This window comes from Anticarsia gemmatalis, chromosome 7 (assembly GCF_050436995.1).
Source record: "Anticarsia gemmatalis isolate Benzon Research Colony breed Stoneville strain chromosome 7, ilAntGemm2 primary, whole genome shotgun sequence".
Lineage (NCBI taxonomy): Eukaryota > Metazoa > Arthropoda > Insecta > Lepidoptera > Erebidae > Anticarsia > Anticarsia gemmatalis.
The window spans coordinates 12493335-12521137 of NC_134751.1; the positions used below are offsets into that span (position 1 = coordinate 12493335).

The window sequence follows — 27803 nt, forward strand, 5'->3', positions numbered from 1 at the left end:
GATTCTGGGTTCAACTCCTAGATAGGACAAAGTGCTATTGGTCTTTTTCTAATTCATATAACATTATTCTCAATAGTGGTCCAGAGTTTGGCAAACTACATGGGACAAACATCATTAATAGTGAAACGCGGGGGTATTTCATACAGCTTCGAGTATAACAGGCGTGAGATTATGTATGTACTAATAAAAATGTATGGATACATCTTTTATCAATCTTAATTTTTTAAAACAATTTGTCTCAGACGACTCAACTTTCACTAGATAATTAATTAACACTTTTAAATGCATATGTGTGTCTATTTATTTAATACTCGTTATATTCAGCTATCAATGACGCATCTTCGGTCATTGAACTTTATTTTTAGACAGCATTTCGTCTCTGTAAATTCCAACGACTACATTTAAGTCTAGACTTTGCCTCGATGAGTAAATACTTTTTAGCTAGACTAATAGCGAATCTTATCTCGAATTGCTTAAAGACTTATCTAGTAAAAAAAATCTGTGGTCCTTTAAAAATTCGTGTTGCATTTATTTATTAATTAAAAAAGACAAATCCCGCATTAAAATTTTCTCTTGTGTCGCGGGGACTTTAACAAACATACAAACAACGGACATGAAATACAACCAGACTCGAAACAATTATTTGTGGATCGCACGAATAATTGTCCCATGTGGGAATGGAACCCACGACCTGCCAATGGTAGCGGCGTAGTGACCTAAAACAGTGCGCCACGGGGGCAGGACGCATGACTGTCATCTTTGAGTGCATATACGTAATCATAAGGTTGTTACTATTATGTTTAGTAGAAGGTGACTTCTTAAGGCTGTAATGAGTTCTAAAAAGCGTGAAGTTAAAAAAATATCTGTATAAAATAAGAAAGCAAAAACACCAAAACAAAAGTGTTTGCAATATTAAACGTAGGTAGTATTTTATTATAGCAAATAATAAAGACAGTCTATTAATATTATAATTTAAATCAGTTCACGACATATCAATACCAAAGACAAACATGCTTTCACATTTATTTCATTTTAACTATGGAATTATGGAAAATAATTCAATGATGATGTTTTTTTTTTATTATATTTTTTAGAACATTAACGCGCGAAACTAGAATTCTAACATGGCTGCTAGTGTTCGAAATTTGAAATCAAATCCGACATAATCCTTTCCAAGAGCCGTTTGATGTTTTTTTATAATTATTTAGTTCATTGTTTTATAATTTAAGATAGCAGTATGCAAAATAAGGAATAAATGAATATTATTTGCTATAATTAGACATATATAGTGTTTAAATCACTTCGACGCATAATTTTTGACTCAATATGAATATTTGTGATGCAATTTACAGTGCTTTACTAAGAATAGTTTGCACACAGTTTTTAATACTAAAGTCTTACAAAAAACATTGAAAGTGGCTTTACTCTCTACTGAAGTACTCTTCTTACTGAAGCATCATCTATCTTTATTCCCTTAGGGCTGAAACAAAGGTACAATAGATGAAGAACGTCTGCAATTGATAAACGAAATCTCTACGTTTTTCAATACATAATAATGTAACACACCCAATGACACACATGTTTCAACTACTAATACTAATAAGATAATTTACCGCTAATTTGTTACATCTCAATAAATCATATGAAAACTATAGGCATCAAAAATATATAAACATTTTACTTTTCGAAACAATAATATATTTATATGTATATCCTACAACCGAAGTGTGAAACCAATTTATCTTTTTTTTTAATGATTTATTACTTGGCTACCAAAAAAGGGGGTACCCTAAGACAGGTATGTCTAAAGTATCTTTTTAGATTTCGAGGCATCGCTAATTGGTACTTAGATTACGCTTAATAAAGCATTACATTAGCACAATTAAACGGAATGTGCCGTGATCAATTAGTTAGGGTCTTCACAACGATGCACGATAACTATTTATAACTACTATCATAGACACAATTCACGTACAAAACATACCTATATGCGGAACTTCTACAAACAATATAATATGAAATATGAAACACGTATTTGTGAATCGCGAAAATATTTGTTGCGTACAAGAACCGAACCTACGACCTGTGCAATATTGCGATATATACCTTAACTACTGCGTCACCGACGTCATAAAAATATCCTTAAATATTGGAGCATATTTTTATGTAAACACATTACTGTGTTTTACATTGTAGACGGGTAAATTCCAGCTTGCTTTTAATTATACAATACATTTGTATATTGTGATTAGAATGATAATAATTCACGCACAAGTCTCGGTTCGTCGACTCAGTAAAAGTGGTAGCCTTACAATCATCCGGCCCCGCCTATTGCCTCAATTATATTCTGATGTAACACTTACAGGATTGTATAACCGATACACACATTTTCTAAATATAATCAGTTGCGGAAATTTCAGCGGTCATTGATTCATTAACATACCGTATGGTAATGAAACAAAGAAGGCTTAGCCTGTAATGTGGTATTACTGATTGATGTCTTCCTTTGGCTCCCACGCAAGTTATCGAGAGTGCCGAGGCATAGACGACTTAGAAGTTATGTGTGTATTGCGTATTATAGGGTGTCCGGTTTGAGTCTCTGATCAGTCAGAGTGGGTTGTGGTTAATGTATATTAGAATTTTTCTTTACTGCCTGTATATGTTACTGTAAAAGCCCGAACGGTGGTAAATCCTAAGATTTTCCGGTATAACCTAAGATTTACCAACTCGCAATGGTAAAAGTCCGAACAATTATTTTATTTCGAACTTTTACCTATATTCACTTGATGATGTCGAGATGTCGCCGGAGCCCCGCTTCGCGGGGCTCCTCCTTCTGGGTGGTTAAAAAAAAATAACCACGAAGGCTAAGGTGGGAGCGAGCGAAGCGAAGCTCCCACCTTAGCCTTCTAACCTAACCTACCCATGTCGCTTTGCCCAAAACTCCTTCTTTATAACTATGTCACAGTATATAATTATACCGTGAAATAGTTATAAACATAATTATGAAGGAGGATTTTTTTATATATCGTAACATAGTTTTTAAACTCTGGCTTGTTCGGACTTTTACCATTGAGAGTTGGTAAATCTTAGGTTTTACCGGAAAATCTTAGGATTTTCCACATTTCGGGCTTTTACAGTAACATATATACAGTCTGGAGTTTAGTAATTATCCCCTATTACGCGGGACTATATAACATTGTAATTGACAAAAGGCAGTATTCCATACACCACATGGGTGTGACAGACGCAAAGTTATATGAATATTACAAACAACAACAAAACCTTTGTAATTTTACTTCTTACATTACTTAATTGAATGTTAACGTTTTTAAACTCTCGCGACTTGTACACACAATATTATAATGCAACGGGTTTTAAACGCGATTGAAAATTAAAGGTTAGGATACCTTATTTTATTCGCCCGACGTTTTGATCGAATTATGTACATCGTACAAATAAGGTATCCTAACCCTTAATTTTCAATCGCATTTAAGACACGTTGCATTATAATAATTTAATGTTGTTGTTACTCTGTATAGTCTATTTATCTTTTTATTAAATATTTTTGTAATTTATTAAGTATTAGGTTTGAATGCTGTGATCTCCTATAATTGAGAAAGCACATAACTTTTACCTTGAACGTAATTCTGTTTTTGTAAAGTGTATTTCTCGGAGATCCATAATAAATAAATAAATAAGATACCTAAACAGTCTCCCGTACCTAAGCATTCCTTGAAGTCAGTACTGTTTCAGACTGTCCACAGTTAAGACCAAAGACGAGTTTATATTTACAGTTTACACGTGCCGCATATATTTAGCAATGCACGTAATATTTAGAACTAGATCATACAGTTTGTAAATGTATAATTTTAATGGCATGTGGATCTATAAATTAAACAGCAATTTCGAAACAAGTCTAGAACTCTCAGTTAAATATTATAATAAAATGGCGACATTTAATCTTGGAAAGTTTTAAACTTAAATGTTAAGTTAATGGTAATAGCTTTGCGTCTATCTTACCTACAGTTTTACGTAAAAATAATAATTAATTAGTATTAAATAAGTCGCATTTAAATACACAACACATATTTTGAGACGTATAACAAATAGTAGGTACTTATAAATAACAGAAATAAAAAACAAAAAAAAGTGATTTCTACTTAACTCGTTTACCTTATATAATATATTTTTGAAGTAATTTGAAAGCCATAAATACACAATTGATGAACTTTGATAACAAACTCGTGGACCCTTAGCATGTTTCCAACACTGAACAAAACCCTCGGTCAATAATTTACTGCCAACAAAAGAAATACTTAATTTGACTTACGACCGCAAAATTAATTTTCCTATTACTTGCAAATTACAACAAAAAATACTTGGATTTTCCAAGACTAATAATAATATAAATGTTATAATGCAAAGCTTAAGAGATCCTTTTGTTACATCTTTTACAAAAACAAATACATTAAGATTGCAGATAGTGATGAACTGATTATTGCATTTAATGACATGACGTTTTCCTTTAAAAGGGTAGACATTATATTTTTATGTTACGCGCCGCATAACTTTGTGAGCAGACAGCCGTTGTTAAATTTTTTTATCTAATTATACAATTTTCAACTGTTGATGAAAATTTTCGTCAATTTCATATAGCCTTAAGGCCATGTATTATAAACCCCTGTCTAAATAGCCAACAGATTAACCCTGTTTTTGACCGACTGTGACAAAATAAAGTAATTATTTGAATATTTGAAATCATTATTGAGTTGAGAAATGTTCCAAATTCTTATATCTTAATGTTTTTTATTTATTTAAGTATTAATTAAGAGTCCTAGAACTCTACGTAAAAGTGCGTAGTTCGGTTTTTTAAATATTACATGCTTCCTAACACAGTCTTTAACATCAACAACTAAATTACAACCAGTAATTGTAGAAATAATTATATCAATAGCAAGCAAATAAATAACTTTTTAATTAAAGTTTTAAAACTATCGCTGTTACACATACTACAAAATTGCTAACGGGTCTTAAACGGTTTACGATACCTTATTTGCTACCCGACGTTTCGATCGAATTGCATCGACCGTGGTCACGGGCTTGAAGTATCGTAAACCTTAAAATTCTCGTCGTATTTTTATGCCTCTATTAAAAAGGGTATAAGTCCCTTTTTTGTCGAAAATGAGTTTTATTAAGTATTCCAAATTGTTTAGAATAAAATGCTCCCTCGATTAATGTAAACAGATCTGTTTATCTTTAAAATTGAGAAAGTTAGCAATGTGCCAAAGAGATAAACTTGCACTAAAAATATTGCAAAGTTGCAAATGCACTATAATTGCTTAACTCATTTTCCTTCGGGCGGCTTGAACAACTTTGACCACTAACCATACAAGAAGAAAACTCATTTTCGACAAAATCGGACTTATCCCCTTTTTCACCAGAGGCACAGATTTAAGAACTTTTTGATTGGAGTTGTAAATGTAAAAATACTATCGTTACGTAGTTTGACTAACGGAATATGCAAATAAGTACCTACGTAAGGTTTTTATGTTGAATTTAACGTTCAGTTTATTGTCTAAGGTCATGTGAGGTATGAGCACGCGTACAAACTAGTTAAAAAACGTGCCGTACTTATTACGTTGATAGGCCTAGTGGATTTTGAGTTCAAAATGTTTTCTGTTATATGGCATCATGTGGTGCAATCATTTAAAGTCTTAATTAGGCTTTTATGCCTCATAAATGTAATGTAAATAGACAAATTTTGTAGAATAGAGAAAAGACATTATTACAATATTTCTAGGTGAGTTTGTTAAAGGACCTTACTCCCGCGTTTTAACAACAAAGATTTTGAATGGATAGAAGTATAACTTTTTGCAATGATACTTTTTTTTGGCAAAATTATTATAAAACGAATTACTTCTGTCTTTTCCCTAGGTTAAAAGTAAGAGTGCATTATTTCTTCTCCCTAAAACGACTATTGTCATAAACTTTGCACATTTACGTACAGATACGCACTACGCCTCGGAAAACTGCACGTTTTCATGATCAACATTCGTATAACCCCACCCATACAAATATGTAAAATGAACCAGTGGAAGGATGTAATTACAGAGTCGAAACTGCTACAAATAACAGGGAGTACGTAGCAAAGTCAATAACACACGCGAACTTGCACTTACAGCCTGTTTCATCACACCTGTAGCGTTATTCTCTACCACTATCGACTATCGACCACCGTGAAATCGAGAAATTTTGTATAAAAATTTTGGTCAGCGCCTCTAGCGGGCAGTGTTAGAACTATTTTTGCAGTACATTTTAAATGTCAAACTCTCGATACTCAATAGTACTGGCTGTAGAGAATCGCGCAACTGTTTAATAAGTTAATTAAAATGGAACTATTTTGACAGTTAGATAGCCCATGGTCGGGCGTGGTGGGATTTCGGGAGGTCTACGTCTAGCACGGGACTTTATCTGTCTCATTAGATGATGAACATTTTGATAGTACTTATCATAAATTGTCACTTAATCTGGAAATTAAGCTATCCGGTATTCATAAATGAGGAAACTGACTCTTATTCCCTAAACCTTTAGGCCTCCTAATATATCCATGTTTAAATATTTCCGAATTATTAAAAGTCTAAAAAAATTACTCAAGGCTTTAGAACTAATAGATGATCAACCGATCTTCGGAACAGAGACAGTTATTTTAAAATATTATTTACGAAATCAAAATGGTCCAAAGATTTTTTCCTTAAAATTGCGATCTAATAGGACATGATCTTATTAGTTAAACACGCGTAAATTATAAGCATGGTTGAAAGGAAATTTAATGTTTTATCACGCGTTATTCCTGTGTCAAAATGTATGCGCAAAATGTTATGGGTCAAGCAATTTTGATGCAGCGCGCACGACCAACTCAATGCACGAACTGTTCGATGACTGTATAAACTTATAGAACAGACAATCTATGAAATTATAAGGCAACATTATATCCAAAAAGGTCCAAAAATGTTACTTTATTTGCCTGTAAAAAACAAGAAAGCACAAGATAACAAACAACTATAACATCCAATTGCGAAAAGTGGATGTAATTTTACTTTTACTTGTACTTCTGCTACCATTTTCAGGTGTAACAGAAAATAAGAAAAAAGTAAAATAGATATTTATATAAACAATTATTATTAATATAATCAGTTAAACTACTCATTACTGTCTCACTGATTGAGTCTTCTCTCGTAATGAGAGATGGGACCATATTACATATATTTTACTTGTTAAAGGGCCATATTAGAACATAATCCTCAAAATATCTGTCGTCCAAATCAATTTCACGACATTATCAACTTTTTTTTATATAATTTTTATAAAATCTCTCCTTAATATAATTATATTTTTATGATCCAATTTTCGATTTTATGATATCAATAAAAAGATCATTCAAAATTTACATCAATTAAAATATAAATCGTTCATCAATCTTATAACATGCAAATAAGAGTTAAAGTATTTATTTATTTCAACAATGTTATTTACTAGACAACTCTTAAAATTACATAACCATATTTATTGCGGACATATTGGAAGTAAACATTAACAGCAGACAGTCTCAATTCGCAGAATTTCCGCTAAAACTATAAAAAATTCTTTACTTAACAGTTCAAGTACAATATTGATCGATTACGTAGATAAACTTCCTCTACATCGGTTAACTTACATTGTACTTCGTATTAATTATACAAGCGTAAAGATTTAACCTTAAAACGGCCATTTCTTAATCCAATGTCGAATTTGTATCTAATAATCGTAAAGAAGACAAATAACGCGTATACTAAATATTAATGACAGACTTCAACTCCTTTCTATCCTATTTGCATGTAAAGTAGGTCATGACGTCATGTGATCGTAGCTTTTTGGGTTCATAACTCTACGGTAATTCGCGCGCCGTTGGTAGGACGGACACCGACTAACTATTATAAAGTAGGGGTGGCATGATCCGTTTCAGTCGAATACCAACTGTCGCGGTCATTGGGCACTTTCCGAAACCCATGTAGGTGTGCTTGGTTGTGCTTGGTTCGTCTTTATTAGTTACAAGTTGCGTGCACAAAATCGTTTTTCGTGAAGTGACGGTTGATTTCAAATGTTTGGCGGTTTGAAATCAAACGTTTAGTAATTACGGATTGTGATTTTTTAAAAGTGTATGTTTGTTTATTGTAAGAAAAGGTTTTTGTAGAAAGATTTTTGTCAAAATATTTTTAAGTTTCGCTGGCGTTCGGTTTCGATGTTAAGGCACTTAAAGCTGTGTAAAAATACTACGCTATATTCGGTTCATTCCAATTTGGATTTTTGTTAAACTCTAATCTTTACAAAACACAAAGTTTAAAAAAAAGCATAACAGTTAATAAATCTCACAAAAAAACGCTCATTTAAATCACTCATCTCGCATAAAACCACGCAAATGATACGAAAAACTATCAACAAAAACTACACCGCGGCAAAAAAAACAGACACAATTAAGTGAACTTTACAGTGACTAATTACACCGTTAATATCAAGTGCTAACATTAAAAATACTTATCTATAAAACTCCCACAAAAAACGACATGAAAAGTGCATCTAAATTTACTCTATGGATTAATGACTTATGTCAAATTGTAAATGTCAAAAGTGTTAATTGTCATTTAAGGCGGCCTTCAGAAGTGCAGTCAAAATAAAAAATATCACTTATGTGCATGTTTATGTAATAGTTGCAATTACAAAGTCATAAGGCTGTAATCGTGCTAATCATTATCATTAGCGCTGCACAATTTTCGAACTCATTAAACCTTATTGCTATAAACAGATCGATGTCAAATTTCAATTGATGTGTTTAGTACCTAATTGATTCGGAGTTTCTAAAATGATTTGACAACGCTGATTTTCTGCCGCGTTAAACACGGTCAAAATGTTTTCAAATTGAAAAAAGACCTAAACATGCGTTTTTATGTATATCACAATGCGTAAATTTGCCAAACGTAAATACAGCATTTAAGTTAATTAATTGTTATAACAGTTATATTTAGTATTTTTGTTGATTTTACACGTATCTGTCTCACAGCTAAGTTCGGGAATTTAGTCTGACAATAATAATTTTCATTTAATTTTTCTCTAGATAAGAAATAAGAAAATGATTAGAAGAATCACTTTAGCGCTAATTTCAGCCCATCATACCAAGCTAAATACGGCCCGGTGAAAAATAATTTTCTTATTTTTTTACGCTCTAATTAACTGCCGCGTTAACTAAAAACATATACAAAATTGGTAAAAAAATCTTCTTAATTCACGAGTAATTGTACGTTATTTACGTAAAACTTAATTATTAGTATCATTGCCCAAAATTATCATAGTAAACGGTTTATAATTCTTGAATATAAATAACAGCACTTAAATAATAATCAAAGATAATTACATACATTGATTATCTGTACTCACACGAAATATTATTTTGTCTTTATCAATATTCAATGAGTAATACTTATTTTTGCTTGAAAACTTCAAGCTTATAAAAGGAATCACTGCGTACAAATAAATCAATCAATACGCTACGTGAATTATGCACCGATTCAAAACTGAAAATAAATACAAAATTCGGACTTTGGCAGTAACTAGAGAAAGTAAAAAAAAATCACTGTGTTATATTTCTTTAGCTAGATCAAGATTATCTGGGGGCACGGAAGTGCCCCCGCAAGTCGAGCAAAAAAAAGCGGCACGGCCGTAACATCCTTTTCTCGAAGCAATTCGGGCTATTTTTGACACCCCTATAATTTCGTAGTGGATAAAACAAGAAGCCTGGATTTTCAGCAACTAATCAGTCATTGTATAAACACGGTATATTTAAAATTTCAGTCAATTTGAACCAGTAGTTTAATAATGACAACTTGTTAAAATTTTGAATTTTGTCACTCACTGATTCACTGACTCACTGACTCACCGATCATCAAAAGTCTAAGGTACTTCTAGCAGACTTAGAAGCTTAATATTTAGAATACAAATAGGGTTTAGTGTCTTAATCATGGGAAAAATTCAATATTTTCTAATTTCGGTCAAGTTTTCTAAATACATTAACTGCAACAATAACTTTGTAATCCCATATAAATGTATAAGATTACAAGGTTACATTTGCAGTTAATGAATTAAATTATTATTTCTGTAGAAAATAAAATAAATAGGTGTAAATATGTATCTACTATATGAGACATAACGGGAGGGGGTATAGGGTGGGTAAGGGTGTTTAGCCCATGAAACTGAACAACATTCCCATAGGAAAATATGTTGAATTATGAAAAAAATACGGCTTTCCATACAAATTGGACTTATGTTAGCTCTATTCGCTCTACAAAAAGAAGTGAGATGCCATCAAAAACATTCTGTAAAAACCTCAAGTCTCGCCGTAAAAAGTTGTGAGATCTATATAATACCAAGTCGATTAATCTATTTAGTCTCTACTTAAAGGACCTTCTGTCTTAAGTTATTACGTATGTTATTATCATGCCAATTTTTAAAAAAATACCTTTAAAACAAATAGATCGACTTGGTCATCGCAAGAAAACACAAATTCGCCATTAACATTTCAGGAGCATTAACTTCTCGTCGTGCTGTGTAGTGTGATACATACTAATAATCAAATCATGCGATGGCCAGGTCGGTCTATTTGTTTTAGAGGTATTTTTTTTAAATTGGCATGATAATAACATACGTAATAACTTAAGACAGAAGGTCCTTTAAGTAGACACTAAATAGATTAATCGACTTGGTATTATATAGATCTCACAACTTTTTACGGCGAGACTTGAGGTTTTTACAGAATGTTTTTGATGGCATTAAACTGTCTTTTCGCAATATTGAGTAAAGTAAATAATACTATAATATTCTTTAAGAAAATTCAATAACATCAAAAAATATAACATTTTTCTACTAATTATATTATAAAATCGTTGAAGATATATATCGCAAATCATAATTTTAACACATTATAATCATCATAGTCATCAACGTCAAACTAATATGTAAATACTATTGTAAAATATTAAACTATATTTCTACAACTTAATAATATGAAATCATATCTAAAATTTATTGCGATAAAATCCAAAAAATGGATTTTTAAAGTGTTTTTATACATGTTTTTTTGGTGTTGAATAAATATTATAATATTTTTATAATATATGAATATGTAAAGGCCTATTCATTATGACCCATTGAAACTATTAAGGAAAGCAAAAATTTACATATTTTTAGCATTTATTACTATGATATAATTTATTGTGATCAATTCTTTTAGGACTAAGCCGAAATTATAAAACGGAAGTAATTTGTTAGAGATAAAAAAATCCTTAACTTAAAACGAAATTATGAGCGACAACATAACTTTTCTTGTGTTACAATTTTCTGATCCACTAGACAACGGTTTCCTCCAAAAATAAGAAAGGAGTTAGGCCTTGATTCCACCACGGTTTTTTAATACGATAGGGACTTTGCATGCCCTGAAAAAATGTGTTAAACATTATAGACTTTTACAATTAGGATAATATTTAATTCAAATTAGGTCACAAGCTTCGCCAGGTATTCGTTCGTATTATAAGGATTCCCGAGAATACGCTAGTGAGGAAGTGTGTAAAATAAACTTTACCAAAAAATCTTTGAATAGCTCTTTTCGCTCGTATTATAAAAATTCCCAAGATACTTAATTTAGGCAATTTATAATTACAATAAACAAGACTACGCTTGTAATTTGGTGTAATAATTAATAAACTTTGTCAAAAGTTCTTTAAATAGCTATTGCTAGTGATGTAGTGTGTCAAATTAATGGGATCGAAAGTTCCTTAAATAGCTCTTTTTTATTTTTTCCAGATTATCAAAATGGCAATGAAAATACTGGTACTTTTTGCCTTGGTGTCTGCCGCGACGGCGACGGTGAAGCTTCAAGAGATGTTCTCGTGGAATGTCCTGGACTGGAACTACCCCGACCCCTACTCGCGCCAGCAGGCCATCCAGTCAGGAGCTCTGATGCCTGAGAACGCCCTCCCAGTCGGTATTGAGAGATGGAGAAACAAACTCTTTGTAAGCGTACCTAGATGGAAGGAGGGTAAGTCGTAATACAAGCAAAGTTTGAAAAAAATATGCTCAAAAAATGCCCAGAGGTAACGGGTTAGTTATTAGAAATAGTTTAGGCGCGTATTGTACTAAGATTTTTTGACAAAAACAGATTAGCGCTAGAATTAGTTTTGTTCATTTAAAGCATTTTCCCGCGACTTCATCTATAATAGTATCTTGGTTAGAAAACCTCAGTAGTGATCGTATCAATATAGTATTAGCTCATATACATGCAGTAGTAATTCGACGTTAACTAACGATTTCATCAAAAACGTAGGTCTGTATTAATAGATTGGTTTCAGCTTTAAACCACGGTTTTAGGGACCTCTTAGACACACTATCACCAAAATCAAGCTTTTCTGGTATGAAAAAAGGACAACCTACATTTTCTTAAAGTTTTTGTTACCATCTTACGAATTGTAAAGTAGTCAGTTCATTTCATAGGATAGGGTCACGTAAAAAACACCACACATTTAAAATTACTACGTCGTGGGTACGCCTTTTTCCTTCATTATAAAAAGAACTAAGATATTTCCACAAACGGACTAATTACTTTTTAATTGACTGCAGTCTCGCATGTACAAAGTACCCTCCCGAATTGAAGTTGCATAGAGAGCTTATTCGAATTATGTACATCTATGCTTAATATAAACAAATTAAATCAGAGATTCATGCGTGAAATCATTACGGACAGGTAGATAGGCTTTATTATTAATGTTATAAACAAGAATGGTAGTAATATTCATAACATAATTAGCTTCACTAGTCACATTGGATTAAAAAATATAGTGACAAAGCCATTAAAATGTGGGCCACTGATGACGTAAACACCATGAATTTAAATTATGATATTGACCCAGTATTTGTGACCACGACGTATGTTTCCCTCTGTTTTAACTTTCGTTTTTACTATTACTTAATATTAGTTAGATGAGGTTTAATGGTGCATCTACACCACAGCTGCTGTTGCAACGGTTACAAAGGTTGCGTTTCGACAGAGAAATAAAACAAGAGATGTAACAAGTAGTACAAGACACCACCACCATGCTTTAAAGCAGTCCTATTGCAGATTTTTTCTTTTTACGCCGCTTAGCTTCTCTGCTACCTTTGAAAACGCTTCCCCATACTCCATTGTACCCACCGGTCGGGACACGATCAACGGCTTAAGCAACATTTGATGCGAGCATTTCAAGATTTTTTACCGTTTAATATATGAGCGACAAAATCACCTGCATGCATCAGCGTCAATTTATTTTAGGGATCGAAGTAATTGTCATGGTTTATATCGGTCGGAGAGCATTATTGTCTTTCGAACTGAGCATTTCTGTTGTTCATAGGGGAAATTATAAAGAAATTACGGTTGCTAAAAGATTGTTAAGCTATTTAAAACAATTGTAGCTTCTATGTGGCGTAGTTCACTTGAATATGAGCCTCGATGCCTTTAGTGTACTTACATTATTACGACAGTTAAACAGACGCGAAGCCATTGCGTTTCTTTACTTGAGAAACTGTCGCGTGCAGTTTTAGTCCCATACCAGTGGTAGAAATGTCGGTAATTATTAACTAAATTATGCAAATTTGTTATAAAGATTCGCTTCCGAGAATCTAAGATTGAAGCAATCCTTAATAGTCAGGTTGTACCCAACAATAATTGTTCGCATTCCTTGTGTAATTGCTTCCGTTTGTCTGTTTAGTATGTATGAAAAGACCTTACTAAAGATACAAGCAGTATATAACCTTCTTTCCTTTTGTACAATATATCCGGTTTTGGGTCTATTAATGGTAAGGACCCTCAATAGACCCTTAACGTATTACCTTAATATATTAAAATACTAAAATATGCTAAACCTAACTCTTAAACTATGGAAACAACTTTCAACTAAGTACTTTTTCATTCAATTATCGGTCGCAATCGTGAGCCATTCTAAAATACCATTTGTTGTATCTACATTTACATTCATGACATTATCTCTAAGAAAAAAACCTATTTCTTATTCCCAGGTATTCCAGCGACATTGAACTACATACCACTGGATGAGCCATACACTCCGTCACCCAAACTCAACCCCTACCCAAGTTTCGCCGGCAACGAGTTGGGTAACTGCCAGACTGGTCTCAACACTGTGTACAGGATCAAGGCAGACAAATGCGATCGACTATGGGTCCTAGATGTTGGTACATATGGATTTGGTAAGTGTAGAAGCGAAACTTTACTGTTATTAAGAAATAAGACTCTTATGACCTTTTATAAGCCTGCCAATTTTAATATCAGAATCTCATGTCAAAATGTTTAACGATGGATAAATCTTGATTTGGTTATTTTAATTTCTGGTATTACTTACTTTATTTTAATATGTTTTTCTTTCTATTGTGTTTTTTTAAATAGAATCTTTAAAAGATTAAGTATATAGAATCTATAAAAGTTTAGTAATTGATCCTTTCGCAATATAAAAGACAACTAGACAACGTTGCATGAATAGTTAGAAAGAGAATAGCATTCCCGTACCATCGTCAATTAAGTACAATTTACTCTTACCGCAACTTATTTAATATATCAATATCTACATTTATATAAGTATTGCAAATACTTCAAACATTTGACATCTGGTCAAAACCAACTTAATAGTAATTAACTAAAAGTTCGTGATCGCACTACAGTTTAAGGAACCTGCATGTTGCATGACTTGACACATGGCCAATTATGTTACGAGTTGCTAATGTATATGCATATGAATCAATTAGACGTTAGGCATAATGTCTAAACTGAAACGGAACACGATAACCCGAAGTGGAAGGTCTTGACGAGTTTCTCTAATCATAATTATGACTAATGACATGGCATTTCAAACCATTTATCGTCTCATTACAGCTCCCAACGTGACCAATCTTTGCCCATACTCGCTGAATGTCTACGACCTGCACACTGACCAGCGCATCCGTAGATACGTGTTCCGCCCCGAAGACATCGTCCCATCAACTTTCATCGCCAACATCGCTTTGGACGAAGGAAAGACCTGTGACGACACTTTCGCCTACTTATCTGACGAACTTGGATACGGTCTGATCGCTTACTCGTGGGAACAGAACAAGTCCTGGAGATTCAACCACGGCTACTTCATGCCCGACCCTCTCGTTGGAGACTTCAACATCGGAGGCCTCAACTTCCAATGGAGCGCTGAAGGTATCTTCGGAATTACAACTTCCCCTGTAGGCGTCGATGGATATAGAACACTTTACTTCAGTCCTCTGGCCAGTCACACCCAGTTTGCTGTCTCCACCCGTATATTGCGAGATGAATCAAAGGTTGAGGGCTCATACCGCGACTTCAGAGTCGTAGGAGTGCGTGGAGACAACGGACACACTACGTCTAAAGTAATAGATGAGCTTACTGGCATTGAACTGTTCAATTTAATCGATCAGAACGCGATCGGATGTTGGCGTGAAGGCGTTCCTTACAAGCCACAGAATATCGGAGTGGTTGACAAGGACGATGTAGGTCTTATATTCCCCAGCGATATCAAAATCGATGCCGGACGTAATGTGTGGGTGATGTCGGACCGTATGCCTGTGTTCCTCGAGTCTACGCTCGACTACAGTGACATCAACTTCAGAGTGTACACCGCTCCTGTGGACTTGTTAGCTGAGCAGACCGTGTGCCAGCCTCCTCCACAATTCGTTCACGCGATGAAGCAGTTCCCACAAGTAAACAAGGTGGTTCCAGAAACCCCTGTTGCTTATTACGAATACCCTGCAGGACTTAGCGTGACAGCTAATCCTGAAACTTACGCGGTGTTCGCGCCTTTCTCAACTCCTGCTACAGTGCCGCGACTGATTGCTGGTTATAGTCCAGCGCAAAGGAATAATGTAGTATCAACGACACCGAGCTACATCAACATACCTAAGCAGACGTCTGTGACCTACGGGTCCAGTCGACTCACGAAGCCTGCGGTGAGCAACCGCGGGCGATGGTGGTACCAGAAGGGTACCTACCAGGTATACGAACGCTGAAAACGTTTGAACGATAGGAATAAGTTCCTTAATCGATAATGAAATAGTAAATAAGTTGTTGTTAGCTTAGCTTTTAGCATATTATTGAGTTAAGGCTTTACCCAGCGAGGCTTACTTTTATTCTATAGACAATATGTGAATGTATTTCAATATACGTCTCCATATTTGCAGTCTAATCATGTAGCAGAGCATTAACTATTGTTTTAATAGCTAGATGCATTTCTGCCAGGCGTTGTTATTTTGCTATTTTTTCTGTATGTCAAAATGTAATGAGAATATTGTCGAATTTTGTAGAGAGTGAATTTTTTTATTTATAAATTAAATGATTGCTTATTAAACGGTGTTCTTATTATTTACCTTATTTTCATACGTTAATAATATGTCTAGATTCCAGTGTACTAAAATCAAGTCTAGAACTAACATGTTTTTAAAGTTTTTAAAGTAACATATATGACTCTTGCAAATTGTTAATCATCATGAGTTTAATCTTTGCCGAGTTACAACTTAAAGTGAGTAGTCGAATTAAGTAGCTTAACACGTTAAAAATACAAAGTAATTATATACCTTAGTAAACATAGATATAAAACTAATCTCACATGAGATATTTAGTCAAGGTAATCTCTTCTCCGAGGTAACTCTTGAATGTGCAAAAATATTTGTCATGATATCAAAAACATCTTTTATCAGAACATAATACATTATGTACAAGATGCTGAGAGACGAATACTTGCTGCTATAGACAACCGGCTAGCTTTCGGCAATTTTTGTATGAAAATCTGATCAGCGCCTCTACCGGGGGCAGCAGGAACTAATGTTTGGGTACATTTTAAATGTTGAAAGTCGCACTACCGTACGTATTACATGATATAATTATATACATGATAAGGGCTAACTGGTATGAATTACATAACAATATAATATTATAGTTTCGGCCTGATATTCCAGTAATAATATGCCAACAATAACAAATTGAACATTGACATTGCTCTCGAATTAATCCCCTGTTCAGATTGATAGTATTTATCTGTTATCTCGAGTATTCCGCATTATATAGGGGTGTTTATGATATGCTCTGAATTGTTTGTCGAAGTAGGCTCACGGACGAACAGTTTATTGTTTATTGTTAATGTGATATTGAAAGTGATATCTAGTGGTGTAAACTAATGAAAGACTCGTGCTTTGTTCAGTAGCTTTTGTACATGGCTTTGCTCGGATTTTATAAGGTTATAATTTATGTATTTGTTTAATATTTGATTTTGATTTTGTGGGTAAAGCGTGCCTCTAAATCTCTTTCACGTAAAAGGACTACGAACTTTACCAAATGCACGTTTAAATTCATATTTACTTGACTATTTTACTTATAAAATTTTCGTAATTTAGATTTTTTGACATAGTTGTAGTATCTAATAATGTTATATTTTATATTATATTAATTGAAATTAATGAAGACACTTTATTTAGAATAGCTTAGCCCTTCCACGCAGGTTACACTGGCCGCGGGCGTAGACTAACGGTCGGACTAAAAGTTAAAAACAATTAGTATTTTTTTTTAATGGAAAGATCCCATAACTTTTGTCTATTCGTAAAAAAACATTTAGACGTTTTACATACACTTCGTTATTATATATTTAGTATATAGTGAACAAACCGACAGACAGGCGCAGCGAGATACTTTGTTGTTTAATAATACGTAGTTCTAAAAACTAAAGTAGTACTTAGTTATAGACATGGCCTCATTATTTTATGCAGTTATCGTGCTTTTGTATATCAGGACGCTTAACAAGCTTATTCTGATTAGTTTAACGGACTTTCTTCTCTCTTATTTGTAAGTCTGTTAACTTTTTCGAAACATAAAAATAATTCTAAGCAAGTTCAATATGTGGGATTAAAATATAATTATGTTTGATATTGAACATTTGACAATATTATTAGACCGGCTAATGACAATGAAAATTTCGCGACGATAATTTGATGTTACTGTGTACCGTCATATCGGCAGTTAATTTTGTTAGGTAATTGTCCAAACATAACACATTTCCTCATAATGATCTCACTACTTTCAAATTGTTGGTCGAATAATTATACGATAGCGAAATTCAATACTTTTAAAGGTTTAAACTAAATACAGCCGTCGACCACGGCCACGGAAACCGAAATCTCCATATTTTTGTAATACGGTTATAAAAACCAACCTTGCCTTTATTTATTAATCTTTTAAAGCATGCGTAAAACAATAAAATACTTGTATAACAATTTTAATTATTTTTCAAAATATCTAGTTCAAATGCGTGACTGACTGCCTTGGAAATTATATTATTTCGTGTTTACATACACTAACAGACCCATCCATCCACCCATACGCATGTGTAATCAGTTATATTATATTATATAAAAAATATTACATTTTTTATATTAAAGTCGGAAATATGATATCGATGGGACGAAATACTGAATGAAAATAAAAATATTTTTGAATTTCTGTGTTTCGTCCTAGTGCCAGTGGGATGAAACACTCATGAACAAGTCCATCCCACAGGCCACCGTTAGCTGTATAAGCCTCCGATTCTTTGATGTTCTCAATTCTGAATTCTACTTCAAGGCTTGCTACTAAGTTGATGTACTATAGCTACCGTTACTTACGACAACTTCTGAATTTAGCGCATTTCACGTGAGCAATTACGTAACAAAATAATCTATGTGTTTTTAACTTTATGATGGTTTTAAACAACCTCGAATTTCTAACGTCATAAGCCTATACATAAAAACAGTTGTCGTTGACGAGATGAAATCTTACGGGAGGTGGCTTATCACATATCTAGTTCTTATCTAAATACAACACTCAAGTTCTTTAATAAGTAAACTAATTAAAACTGTAATCATCTCATAAAATAATTTACTGAGAACGTGCATGCTCTTACAGGCTTGAACGTCGTTATATTATCTTTCTAGCTTGTACCGTACATTACGAAAAAACTAGTCATTTTATATATTTTATTATTTTTAGGTACAACTATATCTGGATTAATACACAGTGATTAAAATGTCTATACAATTTAAGCTATCAATTATTTAAATTTGTTGAATGTGTATCGTGATTTGAACATAACTGACTATAACCTGTGTCATCATGAGCGTGGAATCTTCGAACGGGAAAGCTGAACTGAAGAAGGATTACAATCCTTTTGAGCATCGAGTTGTTGAGAAGCCTATTTCGTAAGTTGACTACTTTTATTTTGTTTATTAAAATCTTACATATAATAGCACGTGATATAAGTTGTCAGTGTTAAAAGCATCTACATTCTTTACTTAAAATTTTATAATAGTCTTAAATGGTCCTTACATTATTTCTTATTTAGTTCATTATACTCAATAAACGAATAAAAATGCGGATAAATAAAAGAAAAGAAAGAAAATATTTTACATTCTTAGAAACTATAATCCCCGCTTTAAGCTTTATTCCTATATCTATTAAAACGCACTCGAAATAAGGGATGAAAGATTGCTCTGCACTTTTTCAAAAATATCACATGGCTAGGCGTTAAATTTTAATGTGACGAGACATAATCAATGCTAAAATAAGTTTTCTTAATGTTTTTCCATTATTACAGTGATATTCGAGCCACAGCAAATATCATCAAGTCATCGTTGGGCTCGGGCCTGCTCGCCGGACCCCTCGCCTTCTCTAACGCAGGATGGGCTATCGGACTGTTTGGGACTATGCTGGTGGGACTGATCTGTGGACACTGTATTCATATATTGGTGAGTGCACAAGTAAACGAATTATCGATTATTATTATGGATACCAAGCGGTATTCTCCGTAGCACAATTCTCTACGGTCGGTACTGTCGAGCATCGAGAGTTTGACATTTTAAATGTACTGCCAAAACAGTTCTTACGGAACCCGGTGGAGGTTCGAAACAGATTTTTGTGTAAAATTTCTCGATAGCTCGCCGATTGTCGGTAGTCGAAAGCAGTAGAGAATTGAGCTACTACTTTCTACTTCTTTGGGAAGAAGGTGTAATTTTGTGTATATATGTATGTTTGTAAACCAATTACTGCCCCCCTACCTGGATAAGCTCAGTATGAAAAAATGATTTTAATTCCACCGTGACAAAATTTGTGTAAGGACCTTCGACATTTGCCTATCCAACCAGCTTATTTAGGTATCCTATTCTATTGTTACTGAGTTCGCACATTTTGTACCTACTCAAAAGTATAGATAGAAGAGTAGGTATCAAAATAATGATCACTTTTCGCTACTTGCAACTTTTTTGGCCACGTGTATCGGGCACGTTATAAAAGACGAGATTCTAACCCTAATATATACCCATTGGAATAAGGCTCTATTGCATGCCAATGATCCGATGTAACCATCCACGTGTTCCTGGCACGTTATAAAAAAGTATATTCTAAACCTAATGTAGTCGTTGAAATAAGGCTCGATTACAAACTAATTCCTTGAAAATTTTGGTTTAAGAAGCAAATTATTAATGCTAACCTTCATACATAATTAATAAAAACTAAAACAGTTCTAGAAAGAAGTATTTAATTGTAGTGAAGTACTCAAAACTAATACGACACTTGCAATTTTATCGGAAGCAAAAGTGTTTGCTACTAGTTATTTGAACCACTTATTCCTTCTGTCGGTACAATTATCACTGAAAAACATTCAAACTAATACTCTTGTAGTGTTTTATTATTCATATATATGTCCTTTCTTTTACTAAAGACCTTAATTAGATAAACACTTATTTAACTTGTTTACGTTTATTACAATTTCAATGGAAATTTTAATTGTTTAGTCTCATGGTCACGGTTTGATAAGAATGTTATTTTTGCGAGGTTTCATTGTATGTTATCTTTGAATGGTCAACAAATGTTTGACGAGTATCATTGTAATAGTTAAATTCCTCAACGTGAGAGATCGGTCTCCGAATGAAATAACGCCTGCTTTTATTCAGGGCAGATTTTCGACTAACCACGTTTTTCTTCTTTTTTGTTTAACTTCGAGGCGATCCTGGGCTTATGTCTAATTGCGCCAACAACACAGAATTAAATATAATATACCAATTTTTTTTAATGTCGCGTATTTTCTACTGCTAAGCATCCATGTTAATAAATTTTCTTTTTTCTACTTGTTCTATAATGATTTTCTACTTGACAGATGATGTTATCATGAGAGATAGGTAATAGAGTATTTCTAATATGAGTTTTGCATTTCAGGTGAAGACATCACGACAATGTTGCGTAATAGATAATAAACCATCTTTAAATTACGCAGAAACGTGTAAATCAGCTTTCAACAATGGACCAAAACCTTTGAGAAAACTTGCCAATGTAGCAAGGTAAATAAACACTTCATTCTGAAAAAAATCTTTTCTCTACACAAAAAAGCTCAATATTTGGGTACCTCACGAGCTCACTGAAAGAAACCTAATGAACCGTGTACTCACTTGTGATTATTGAAGCCAAAAAGATTTTATAACAAGTTCATACATACTATAATGCGAAAAGACTTTTTCCCCGACCCCGACCCCGAATATGTTATAGTAAATATTATTTCGATAGTTAACATTTTAAAGCTAGTTCATTTGAAGACTACTGTGAAGTCTTGATCGGTATATCCAGGGGTGTATTGAAGGCAGTAACAGTGCCTTTATATGGAGCTTTATGTATGTTAGTGTGTCAAACTTATGCCCCCGGTTTCTGAGTACAATTAGCGGTAGTTTATCTATTCAATAGCGTTTAGGCTCATATAAAAAAAACTATTGAATAGATAAACTACCGCTAAGTGTACCTCAGAAACCTGAGGTTAGTAAATTTACACTAACGTAAAAATAATGCTAGACATCTGGCATGATAATGACATATGTAACAACTTAGGACAGAAGGTCCTTTAAGTAGAGACTAAATAGATTAATCGACTTGGTATTATATAGATCTCATAAGTTTTTACGGCAGAGAGACTCTGCTTCGAGACTTGGGGTTTTTACAGAATGTATTTGATGGCATAAACTTAACATCATTACACTCGCGCCTGTTACATATACACCTAGAAAAACTTAGATATATTTACTTTTTAGATAGGCATTAGTATGCACACGCGTTTCTTTAAGCAGTAAATAGATAAAATACTGAGAAATGAGAGTACTACAATTACTATTTGTAATGATTAGGTACTTCTATGAAACAGATAAGTATCGTTTAACTTGTGACTAGTTGTGTCAATACATTGTAAAGATTTACTAAGAGCACCTCATTGTCTAGTTAATAGAGAGTTAAGTATAGGTTAAAGTTAGGGTTTAAAAGTTGTTATTAAACAAAGACTGTTCAAGGTAATTTATAAAGGTTTTCAAAATATCACTTCAGACATTAAACAGAATTTTTTTGAGCGTTTACCAACGTGTGATTAGTTGGTTCCGAGCACCCCTATAGGTGCAGACAATAAGAAATCAATCATAATAATTATAGAGGTATATAACTGTATAAGTTACGCTTTTTATTGAAACTAGTAATCCAATTTTCAGGAAATTTAACGAAGATAAATAATGATAAACTAATTTATTTAATTTTTTCAGTATAATAGCGGAGTTTTCGTTAGTATTCACGTATTTGGGAGTATGCTGCATATACACAGTCCTTATATCAGACTCTGTCAAACAGGTTTGTGGCCATTTTCCTTATATCTTAGACTAATGCATTCCTCAACTACAAAAAAATCTACCATTAGGTATTAAAGATTTGAATATTAATATAAAATCAGCAAAATATTTGGGTTTTCGAGGATATTAACCCACAAAAATATGAATGAACATTGTAAATGCTTTGTTATATATTTTAACTTCTTCAATTTATTCTCTATACACTGAAACCGTACTAGTAATACCAGATTGATTGGGTCTTCTTGCCTTAGAATTCGGCTTCAAGGTTAAACATTATAGCGAATTAGGGTCACTCGGATCCAATAGCAACAAACTGTTGTAGTCACGTTTTGTTAATAGGTCCTATATGCCCCAATATTGGCTTTAGATATAACGAACCAATTTTTAAATCTGTAGTTCAATTTATTTTATTTATTTGCACGTTTCGCGCAGTAGTTAACGTTGCCTAGCTGCAATAATCGTAGCGCCGTGTGTGGTGGGTCCCAAACCCACCGGGACAAATATTTTGAGATGAACACGAGTGTGTATTTTGAACCTAATTGAAAATGTATGAAGTATATTAGTCTATTAGTTATTTGTTTTCCATTTACAAGCTTTACTGCGTTTGTAATAAAATTACCATGTGTGAATTATTGTCCAATGATATTTATGTATCATTATTTACTTTCGAACCTTGAAAGATATAATATTGATCCTTGCCTTACCCTATATTTTAACTACAAAAATGCAACTAAAGCTAATTAGTTCTTTGTTTTCAGTTGGTCGACAAATTCGCTCCTACAATGATTTTGCCAGTGGAATACTACGGACTTATATTCCTTATACCTCTGTGCATTCTCTGTCAGATCCGATATCTAAAGTTCCTAGCTATTTTGGCAGTGTTGGCTAATATTTTACTGTTCGCCGTGTATCTGGTATGCTTGTACTATATCTTTGGAAGTAAACTGACTATTGAAGACAAGCAAGTCGCTGGCAATCCGGCTAGATATCCTGCATTCTTATCGTAAGTATCAATAATTATTGGTAAAAAATTAAGTACCTTATTTGATTATTTTTGTTATTTGATCAAGATAATATATTTTTCCACTTATTTTGAACTACAAAGTCAAGTTGTAGAAGAAAAATCCAACCCTGTATTTTACTTTCAACGGAATTTGAATATCAAAGTTAAGAATATATTGTATATAAACCTTTCTATAGCTCAGTTCCATTATTTGAACAAATTAACCAATAGTTAAAGTGATTCAGAATCCATTTGACAAATATTTGTAGTTCACTATATGTAATTTGTAAGTATGTGTTGCGTTGCACCCTTGTGTCTTCTAAAAGACTTATTTTACGATGTGCTTAGAAAAGCCTCAAAATCTTATAGCATTTCGAATAACATTTTATATAATGTAGTAGTGTAGCATAAAATATAGTATATTAAAATAGTTCCAATATTCCAGGACCGTAATCTTCGCCATGGAAGGCATAGGAGTGGTGATGCCTGTGGAGAACTCGATGAAGAAGCCGCAGCACTTCCTCGGCTTCCCCAGCGTGCTGATGGCGGCCATGACAGTAATAGTGTTCCTCTACAGCACCCTCGGCCTGTTTGGATACTTACGATACGGAGATGTGCTTGAAGGATCTATCACTCTTAATCTACCTACTGATGAGTGGTAAGATTACTATCATAGTTTGATTTTTTTTGGGACAGTTCATGCTGTATCGACTGTCGAAAATGAGGACAAAGGTTTGAGGTCTGAACACATTGGAAGGAAGATGTATCGCGTATTATCGGTCGCGTATCGTTAGAATAGAGAAAGATATATTAAAACACGTTTACTTTTACCCATTTAAGCGATGATGCATTGATGCGAAAACCATAGTAAATAATCTACGCTAGATGCATCTTCGTCTCTTAGATAACCCGCTTTTTTCACCGTAATATTAATTACTTAGTTGTGTGTCAATGTGTCTTTCCATTTCTGTTAGTAGTATTCTCATGAGCTACCCAGAGCTAACGTACTTGATGTAAAGGCTTACCAAGTACATACTTTAAAAGCAAAAAAACAATAACATTATTTTTATTCAATCTCTAGTAAGAGATTTTTCAAAATCATTTTAAAGCACACTGATATACCATAAGGTTTTATAAAATAGGTATTTTAAAACTCAGTTTTCTCTTAAATAGGTACATTCAAAACAAACTCAACAAACTCCACCATTCACGTCATAATGAATTATTTGACAGTAATTACAACATTATTTAAAATTATGACTATAGAAAATAATAGCAGGCATTGTTCTTTAATATCAACTGTGTAAGTAAATAAATATTGTTGACAAAGCTCTGACTCACTCGAAATGTATTACTGTTTCTTTACTCATTACTATCCCACTGCTGGGCATGGGAAGCCCTTCCCATAATGTGGAAAGGGTTAGGCCTTGAGACCACCCTACGAGCGGATGGGGCCGTATGGGGTTTATGAGATATAGCCTGGTGACAGACGTACAGACAGACGGACGGACAGACAGAGTAGGCTCAGTAATAAGGTCCTATTTTTACCTTTTAGGTATGGAACTTTAAAAAAGACGAAGAATTGAAGAACTCCCAATATATTATAGCACACATGTTTATTTAAATCATAAACATATTTCTGCTATACAATATTATTAAATAATAAATTCTTGCTTTACAAGATTTTATACGCAGTTAACCTCGCTATTTTCCTTAATCTAAGATTAAAGCAATCTATAGTGTTGATCCATAGATCAATATTAGCATTGTTCCATCTTAACTAAGGCCGGTAATAATGTGACATTCTTGAAACTAATTACTGTCATCATTGATACAATCTCATCATTAATGATTTAACAATTCATGCAATTTATAGTACGATAATATTGTACAATTATCTTATTTTTACAATCAATAAAAATTTATTTGTAATTTTCTTTTGGATGTTTACTTTTATATTTTTGAAATATATGGAATACAGGAATTAACACGAACACGTGTTGTAACTTTGTGTTTCGGTGCAGGTTTCACTATAAATTTATTTCAGTTTGCGTTGATTAACGTATAATATTTTAATAAACATGGAATTTGAAAGTTTAAAACTTATGAAAGGTATATTTCCTCATAGTTATACTTATTCATTCTAAAAGTCATGAATAGAGGTCCTTAAGTTAATAAAACGCCAATATAAAAACGTCTATAGCTCAACATAATTACCTTTTGTTTCAGGCCAGCGATATGTGCAAAAGTATGTATCGCACTGTCCATTTTCTTCACGTATCCGCTGCAGTTCTTCGTGGTGATCGACATATTTAACAGATACACTCTGCCACGTATCAAGAGTAATTACAAACAGATCACGCAAGTCAGTGCTAGGACTTGTGGTGTTATATTCTGTGGTAAGTATAAAAGACCTCTTTCCTGTTACTTGTAAGCAAAGTCTCCTCCCAAATGAGAGTTCTACATCTTGATTCCACATTGCTAATTTAGTTGTCGGGGACTTTGCATTCCTTGAAAATCTAGGAAAGAACTCTCAAGTTGGCAAGATTTCTTGGCTATGTTTTTCGTAAAGCAAATGATGTACAGGTAGCGTTCAAGCTCTTGCGGGAAAAGTGGTTTCCAACTTCAAATATATTATGGCCGAGCATACTGACATGACAAAACAACATGATTTGGCATAACTACATGTAAGGGCGAACGTGAAAATGTATACATGTTCTTTTGCTTACCTAGAAAGGATTATTCCTTCAATGACATGAGGCTCTTGAAATTTCTGTAGTAGAATTATATTGAAGAGTTATTTGATCCATAAGATAACGTTATCTACTACCGTGACGGTACAAAAATATGTTTACTTTGTTGCATTATAGAAATTATAATAATTGTCTCACGTGTTCATATTAATTGGTATTTTACATTGTAGTTTGTTGTACTTTAATCGATGTACTCGAGAAAAACCGTAGGAATGTACTTGTGCCTGCAACTCCGAGCACGTGGAATCATTTTTCGTAACTATTTTTGATTACATAAATGGACTCTAAAATGGCTTAGCAATGGTAAATCTAGTAGAAAATCAAATCGATTGAGTAAGAAAATCAATAATTTGAAGTGGTAACTAGCGGTTTAGTAAACTAACGACGACGCACTCGAATACAATCCTAAAAAAATCAAAAGGATTGGTTCACAATCTCTATTCAGGCGGGAAACCAGAAATATTTTCTTCTGCTCTTAGCCTATATGTACCGGAATCATCCTTTTTAGATAAGATTCTTTTACTCTTCCTTTTATGTTATCACAGTATCATCACATCCCCACGTGATCCTCCTCTTGATGTCGTTCCAAAAATAGATAACACATTATTGAAGAATACTTAAAACAAATATTGATACATTTTCAGTGGGTATTGGCATCGCATTGCCAATGTTGGAGCAAATCATCAACATCGTTGGAGCTCTATTCTACTCCATCCTCGGGCTCATGATCCCTGCAGTCATCGAGACGGTGTTCCAGTGGGAGAACCTTGGCAAATTCAAGTGGAGATTCTGGAAAAACCTTCTCATCTTCGCGTTTGGCCTCACTTGTTTAATATCTGGCTGTACCGTCACTATTATGGACATTATCAAGAAATTTCAAGAGAAAACTGAATAGATAAATTTTAGCCTTTATAATATAGCTTAGTTTATAATTTAGAAGTTTATTTTATCAATAAATCAAAGCCCTGTAGAGATTTTAATTTATACTTTAGTTATTAATTGCTTGTTTTATAAATAAGTGGTGCCGTTATTTAAAATAAATGTATTCTAAGTAGTGCTTAAATATTATATGTCTGCGTTACTTGTTATTTACCCTTGTTTACTATTTCTCCCTTAAAAAAGTGGTCAAACGAACTGATTATGCAATATAATGATTAATTATAAAATCAAATAAAATAATAATAAAATGGCCTAGGAAATATAAACAATACAATTTAAATAAATAATTCCTACAGCGTACTGAAAAT

The 27803-nt window shown here is 33.3% G+C and overlaps 2 protein-coding genes across 4 annotated transcripts; both read left to right on the forward strand.

Annotated features, from left to right (window-relative positions):
- The first annotated feature begins 7922 nt into the window (after positions 1–7922).
- On the forward strand, positions 7923–16475 carry LOC142974048 (protein yellow-like). 2 transcript variants are annotated; one of them, XM_076116155.1, is made up of 4 exons: positions 7923–8047; positions 11887–12121; positions 14131–14319; positions 14999–16475. In XM_076116155.1, exons 2-4 carry the CDS (start codon positions 11896–11898, stop codon positions 16135–16137), a joined length of 1554 nt encoding a protein of 517 aa, XP_075972270.1. In that variant the 5' UTR covers positions 7923–8047; positions 11887–11895; the 3' UTR covers positions 16138–16475. The 2 variants fall into 2 exon arrangements, with proteins under 2 accessions (XP_075972270.1, XP_075972271.1); XM_076116156.1 differs by having other exon boundaries at positions 7984–8070.
- A 748-nt stretch (positions 16476–17223) lies between these two features.
- LOC142974050 (proton-coupled amino acid transporter-like protein pathetic) lies at positions 17224–27619 on the forward strand. 2 transcript variants are annotated; one of them, XM_076116157.1, is made up of 9 exons: positions 17224–17360; positions 19142–19350; positions 19746–19896; positions 21362–21483; positions 22717–22801; positions 23559–23803; positions 24249–24461; positions 26033–26202; positions 27201–27619. In XM_076116157.1, exons 2-9 carry the CDS (start codon positions 19265–19267, stop codon positions 27449–27451), a joined length of 1323 nt encoding a protein of 440 aa, XP_075972272.1. In that variant the 5' UTR covers positions 17224–17360; positions 19142–19264; the 3' UTR covers positions 27452–27619. The 2 variants fall into 2 exon arrangements, with proteins under 2 accessions (XP_075972272.1, XP_075972273.1); XM_076116158.1 differs by lacking the exon at positions 17224–17360 and having other exon boundaries at positions 19031–19350.
- The last annotated feature ends 184 nt before the right edge of the window (positions 27620–27803 follow it).